General features: G+C 39.7%; 1 protein-coding gene across 1 annotated transcript; it reads right to left on the reverse strand.

Annotated features, from left to right (window-relative positions):
• Window positions 1-1,810: 1,810 nt before the first annotated feature.
• Window positions 1,811-4,560, reverse strand: LOC142889289 (uncharacterized). Its single transcript, XM_076027934.1, has 5 exons — window positions 4,233-4,560; window positions 3,628-3,837; window positions 3,431-3,538; window positions 2,666-2,935; window positions 1,811-2,070 (listed from the first exon to the last, which is right to left on the reverse strand). Exons 1-5 carry the CDS (start codon window positions 4,261-4,263, stop codon window positions 1,826-1,828), a joined length of 864 nt encoding a protein of 287 aa, XP_075884049.1. The 5' UTR covers window positions 4,264-4,560; the 3' UTR covers window positions 1,811-1,825.
• Window positions 4,561-7,135: the final 2,575 nt, after the last annotated feature.

The following is a 7,135-nucleotide window of genomic DNA, read 5'->3' on the forward strand; positions in this document are numbered from 1 at the left end:
GTGCAGTTCTGGGCTGGGCTGGCGGTGCAGTTTTGGGCTGGCGATGCAGCAGCATGCAGAGGCAACATTTCACTCTCAAGAAGCTTCTACTGTCATTTTCCTGCAGTTTCCTCATTCAAGTGTACTGATAAAAAAGTGATGCTTCATTTGATTAAGTCTGTGGTCAAAAGGATGCAAATGATGTGAATAAAAATGTTATTTGCTTTGGGCTGCCCAAGTATGAAACACTTTTGTTTCACTCCTGAAATCTGCTTCAGTTTTGTTTCTCCTCACAGCATCGCAAAGATCACAATGATAATTTAGCTGTGTTTTCTGCTTCTTGAGGTTAGCAGTGTAAATTAAGAAGGCACAGCCTTGGGTCGTGGCTTCATGGGCAGTTGCTGTGTTGGTTCATTGTTTTACCTTGTTGAAATAATACGATGGATAGTCTTTATTACATATATATATATATATATATATATATACATAATCCTTAATCCACTGGCTAACAGTTAATGTACTTGAGACAGTGGTTGTACTTCGAAAACAGCCTTAAAACTAAAGTTGCTTTTTGTCACAATACGCTCACAGTCCTCAAACATTTTTGCAAATATTGCCGTGGCCGACGATTCTCCTGTTCCTGGACCAGTCCTTACATACAGACAATGTGTAGCTGCCACTTAGGCGAATGTGCAACTGAATTGTTGATGTGTCTTTGAGCTGTGGGAGGAACCCACACACACCCCCCACACAGGAAGTCCTCGCCCGATCGAAAGGAACCTCTCAACCTTCTCCACAGAGGCCGTGTTCACCACCGAGAGGGAGGTTCTTCATACTGCTTGGTACTCTAGCACGGAACAATGTCAACACCTTCTCCTACAATGAAGTAATACCACCACTCTTTTTTTGTTTTGTTTTGAGAAGATAACAGATATATAATATAAAACTTTCAGTCATGAATTAAACTGCTTTGAAATTCTGTTTGCAACTTAAAGCGAAAGCATTTTCTCAGAGACTCATATTCTCATATTCTGAGCCCTTTAATTGAGTGCAAATTATCCGTGAGAGCTTTCTGAAGACTGAAAGAGAAACTGGTGTTAATAAGGTCATATGACAATATGAATTTAGCTTTAGACTACAAGAAACTTGACTATTGAAATAAGAATATTGGTAGGTGACCGATCTTGTTCCATGTTGTTAAAAAAAAAAAACAAGGTAAAAACTCTCAGCCTTTTGTTGAAATAACTGTGATTATGAATTCTTTTTTTTCTTTTTTTTTAATAATTTGCATATTTTTTACTCCTGGGATTTCATTTATGTCATTACATATACTACATAGAGCTTCCTCAGAGTTTCCAGGTTTCCATGTTAAAAAAAAATAACAAAACAAAACAACTAAAAGCAAACACCCTTTACTCCTCAAAGAAAGACACATCAAATGTAAAATTAAAAAAAAATTTTTACTTTGCATTTCAATGTACAACTGAGTATCAAAACTATCTATTGTCAAGGCATATGAACAGCAGGCAGAAATGACGGGAAATTAAGTCTTCTTTCATAAGAAAAATGAAAAAAAAAACCTCCCCCTCATGACCTATGGAATGACACAGTCATATATATATATATATATATGTATATATATATATATATATATATATATATATATGTATATATATATATATATATATATATATATATATATATGTATATATATATATATATATATATATATATACATATATATATATATATATATATATACATATATATATATATATATAAATATATATATACATATATATACACACATATATATATATATACATATGCGTCGCTGCATTATATATCATCGTCTTCCTTCCTCCACGACTGGGAGGGGCAGCAAACCGTTTGAAGGCACATCACTTATGTGGACGGTCTCTTTTTTTTTCAAAAACGATGACCATAAAAATATGCCCAACACCAGTAGACCACCAGTAGAAAATACACCAAACAAGAAGGCCAGAGGTTCTCTACATCTTGATGGGGAGTTTTTCTCTTGTGATTTCACAGTAGTTGGTGGGAGTGGTGTGAGGGGTGTTGGAGACTCACCTGAAACACAAGAACAAGTGTGAACATCACACGTTAGTGAGTTTCAAAGGGGAAAAATACCTGATACATCTACTTAAAGGTCAAGTGTGTACTAGTTGGAGATTTTTAAGAACAACATCAAGTGGTTACATTTTAGATTGCAGCGCTCTTTCACCTCAGGGACTCCGTACCCTCCCTCTCCCAAGCTTGCCAGTGAACTACAGTGGCCTGTGCGCATTTAAGGACGCGAGAGTTCACCCTAAATATGATACACGCTGTCAGGCAGTTAATCCAACTGCCTGACAGCGTCCACACCAGGCTTCCTTAGGGAATAAGGAGGTGCAAGGTGGCAGCTGACTGGGAGCAAGACCCTTGATCCATGGATATTCTTATAGATATATCTGAGAACTGTTCTATCAAAAAATTCCAAATTTCTTTTATTGTACTTTGGGTATATACTTTTACACTGGACCTTTAAGTACAGTAACAAAGTATTTGTACTTCCTTACTTCCCACCTCAGCAGATGACAGTACGTTTGACTTTCGTAAACATGAAATGCACAGAGGAATGTCAGAACTCAGTTTCACTGAAAATGAGTGTGTGTTGTAATCTCACGGCAGCAGTCTGTGGTGATAGAGTGGGAGGCGTGGTCGCTGTCCTTCCTGGCCGTGCAGTTGATCTGGACGTTGCCCTGCGTGCTGTTGATAATGGCCAGAAGAAAGGCATCTCGGCCTACTGTGAAGTTGTTGGCGGTCACGACAGGAGCGTCGACGTGCCAGCTGAAGGCGACACCTACATCGGGTGAAGAACACTGGAGCAGTGCAAAGTAGCGCCCTCCATTGGACGGGCACGCTATAGGTGTGATGGCTGGTTTCTGGAGGTGCTCTGCAGGGTTTAACATTGGGAAAAGCTGCTTGAATTTCAGCCGATAATTTGGTATATACGTACATCCATGTACATGTATTTATGTATATATATATATCTATCTATCTATATATCTATATATCTATATATAGATAGATAGATATGTGTATATATATATATATATACATTCATATCTATATATATATATACACAGACCAATAAATAAATATCTATCTGTGTTACAGAATAATTTAAAAGCAGTTAGGAAGCCTTGTCAAATTTGCACATTCAAAATGAATACTAAAGAAAAAAGAAATAAAAAATCCATTTGCAGCAAATAGGAACTCGCTCTGGACGGCTCAGCTGCGGCGGCTCGTTTCCCGATCATTTTAATCGTAGTTATACTCAGTCACTAAGGACACTGATACAGTCTAATCTTACAAAAAAGGGCATTTCAAGAGATTCCTCAACAAAGCTGTCAGAAGTCCACCTTGACGTGAACATAGGGACACTTACTTCTCACTATCAGTTCCACCTCCTGTACTTTGGAAGCCTTGCCATTGAGGCGGTCTACCTTGTACACCAGGGCATCACCCAGCGATAAATTGGAAATCGTCAAGTCGCCTAATGCACAGATAGAGGTTGTAGGGACATTGTAAGAACCAGCACTGTCTAATCTAAGACAATGAATTAGTTTTTGTTTGTTTCTTCACCTGAAGAGGAGTTGAGGCTGAGTCTTCCTGTGAACTGATAAAACCACTCAACTTTTTTCTTACCACCGTAGTAGGAGGCAATCACGGTGTTGTTATTCAATATTGACCATTCAATTTCGGTAAGTGTCTCTGATTGAGCTGCTCCTGATGGCAACACAACCGGATCCCCAACATATCCAGTGATTGTGCTCAGCGCTTCCACCAGGGCCGCTGCAAGAGTCATTTGAAAACACTCAACTCGGGTGACAGTGTGGACAGAGCAAAGACTTCATAACCTCAATCTATTTTTCAAGAATATCAATCTCCAGCCGTGGCACAACCACTTCGAAGAGGGCAGGTGTAGGTGTTCAAAAAAAAAGTCTGTCACTGTGGATCCCTGGGTTGCCACTCTGCTCAGAAACCTCTTGGATTTTGAGTGGATTGTGGGAAAACATACTGGCAACCCTGCTACAAATTTTGACAGTATAAAGAACACCATAACTTGCTTCCTCCTTCTCATAAACTCTTAATACATTTTACCAATACAAGTCCATAATTGTTGGTTTGGGATGTAAATATTGACGGTAACTATTGTTTTAAGAGTGAAAAAAAAAAGCAGGACCTACCTTGAAGTAAAATTATGAACAATTTCTTCATTACGGAGAACAAGACGCGAGGCACGATGTTCAGCGGTATATGAAAAGGGAAGTTGTCGCACCCATCACTTTGACTGTGGTGGAAGTGGTGTTGTCTTATTTTTTCTGAGTTGAGCGTGTGAATCTCTGTTTCACGCGTTCAACTCGTATATCTGTCAATAAAACTACAAGAGAAGCAGGTCTGAACCACTCGCTGTGATCAACCTTAACGATGTAATAAACTCCTTTTGACTTTTTGGCTGTTGCTTGGCTTGACCGCAGTTTTTCGAGTCTGTTCCAAAAGGGAAGTGCGTAGAGGGGAAACAACTGACTGATGTGACACACACAAGGTCTAGGCTGACTTCACTAAAGGGAAGCGAGTTGGCTGTGACGTAGCAGAAAAACTCGAAACATGAAAGTCAGATCGAGAACCTGCCAGCACTTCAGCTAGAGCTGGCATGGGCAAACTATGGCCCAGGCCATATGTGGCCCATTAAGCTTTTTAATCTCTGAAGTTGAAGAAATTATTTTGATAGTAAGTAAGTCATAAAATTGCTGTATTTCATGCATTTTTCAGTGTTTTCAAAGTCATTTCAATGAAGAGCATTGGTGGGGCTCGAATTTTGCTGTCTGGACCTTGATGAGCTGCAAAATGAAAATGGTGTGTTCTTATGAAATGATTCTAGGGAGACTTTTTGTTTATCAAAGTGTTTCCTGTCATTCTTGAAGTTTAAAGAACCTTTGAGTTCACAGATGATGCGGGAATGTTTTGTCGTGGACCAAAAGTCAGAGCGTATGAAGAGGTCTTGTAGAGAGGAACGTGTGGATCTTTGTACCACGTCTCTGCGATCTTTGTACTGGCCGCTAGGGCCATTCTAGTCTGGGACAGTGTTTTGCCTGTAGGTGGCTTTATGGAGCACCCAGAGTTCCCATTTTTGCATTGTATCAAATCTTTCACCTGTCCTGACCTGCATGCCAATCTTGGCTAATTTCAGAGCACGTTAAGGGGGTCAAAACGAGGTGGAAAGACGCATAAGAATTGTGTCACTTGTGCGTGTACCCAATATAGAAATATTCACCAACAAAAAAAAAACAATCAAGGAGATCTCGCTCATTTGCTTGGCGATATTTGCTCTTCACAGTCTTGGCTATGCTAAATTTTCATGCCCCCAACATTTGGTGTTTTCGGAGATGTTTAAAAATTGGTAAATTTCTTTGTTTTTTTTTTTTGCATTATTTTGTAAAATGTGCCTTTTCTGTTGAAGATAGAGACTCGGCCTGAGAGATTGAAATGTAGGCGAGATCACATGCACGCATGGGTTTTGGTCCCATGTCTCGCTGTTCATACTGGCCGTGAAAATTATTCTAGTTTGGGTAGTGGTTATTTGCCTGTTGGTGGCGATATGGAGCAAATATTTTTCTTCATTTAAACTAATATACTTTTTTTTCCCCCTTAAATTATATTGTTGACGTAATTATTGCAAATTCCTCAAACGCTGGATTAATAAAGGAGTTCTAATTCTGATTGAACCTCGCATTACTGTGTAATAAATGCATGCACACAAAAACCGTGACATTTCCTGCCCCCCTTAATAAAAGCCTAAGGCTATTTTTGAGACAACTAATTTCCATTAGCTGAATACGTACGAACTTTGAAACCGCATGTTTCGAACCAAAAATGAAAGCAGGCCACGAATCCACTTTCCAAAAGCAACTGAAAAAGACTTGACAAAAAGGAAAGACATTAGCCAGCTTCTTTTTAATCTCACAAAACACATGAATCTGTGACATGAGCTCTTTTTTGTTTCCTTCTGTGCAGCTACACAATCTCACCAATTTTTAAAAACAAGCAAGAAAATAATTTATACATCCTTTTGTTGAAATATCTACAAAAAGAAAAACAAAGGAAAAAAAAACAAGGACTAGGGCTTTACAGAAAAAAAAGAAAGACATGAATATAAAACAGGTGGGTCTGATCTCTATATTACACGAGTGAAGATTTATTTTCTTTAAAACAAAAAAAAACACACACACACACACACACACACAAAACTGAAAGACAATGAGATGAGTGTGTGTGTGTGTGTGTGTGTGTGTGTGTGTGTGTATATGTGTGTGTGCATACAGTAGTTTACACCGTGCAGGAAGTTTCATTTGTGCAACATCAATTTCTCTTACAAAAAGGAATTAGTTCTGAACGCAGCTGCGAACGGCTGATTATCAAAAGTAAAGGATAAATTAATGAATTAAAAATGGAAGTTATGCGAGATGTAAAGGAACTCAAGTGTAGAGGTAGAAATTGGAAATGGATGATGCGTTTGGGGGCGTTAGGGAAGTGGAAAATAAGTACAGTAGGGGAAAGAACGCTGCTACAGGTCAGGGATTATTTTCAGGTGTTGTGGTCTGACTTCTTTCTCTCAGTCTCACTTTCATTCTGTCCCTCCATCTGAGCTGAGACGATGCTGCGGCAGCAGCAGCAGCAGCAGCAGCGGCAGCATCGTCAGTGGGAAGGGAGCAAACCAACCGTCTTCCCTTTGAAAACCTTTGACGAAGCGTTCCGGTGCAACTCCTTCGCGTTCATTTTTAGCCCTTGAATCCAGCCCACTTTCCCCTCTTCTCACCCTCAACTCTCACAGTGGATTTTCACCGACGCTCTCGTGAGCGAACGGTCAGGTTTGGGAAACGGGGTGAAAAGGTCGCTGGGTCGCCTCGTACGACTCGATATTTGAAACCAGCTCAAATAAAACTGCAGTGGGGCGCCGCCCGGCCCGATGCTCGACGGGTCAAAATCTAAACGGCTCCGCCAAAGATGACGCGTCGCTGGTTTGTCCTTGAGCAGCTTAGAGACACCAAGCATGTAGTTTTTGATAAGTTGGATTGGGGACATGTGAGAA

The sequence above is a fragment of the Nelusetta ayraudi genome, unplaced genomic scaffold (genome assembly GCF_046127955.1).
Source record: "Nelusetta ayraudi isolate G7.1 ecotype Tasmania unplaced genomic scaffold, CSIRO-AGI_Nayr_v1 ptg000022l, whole genome shotgun sequence".
NCBI classification, from domain to species: domain Eukaryota; kingdom Metazoa; phylum Chordata; class Actinopteri; order Tetraodontiformes; family Monacanthidae; genus Nelusetta; species Nelusetta ayraudi.

Coding starts and splice junctions, on each gene's coding strand:
- LOC142889289 (XM_076027934.1), bottom strand. CDS start 4,263: ATGAAGAAATTGTTCATAATTTTACTTCAAG. Junction 3,539..3,627: donor CAGCCTCAACTCCTCTTCAG/GTGAAGAAACAA, acceptor TCTGTGCATTAG/GCGACTTGACGATTTCCAAT. Junction 2,936..3,430: donor GGTGGAACTGATAGTGAGAA/GTAAGTGTCCCT, acceptor TAAACCCTGCAG/AGCACCTCCAGAAACCAGCC.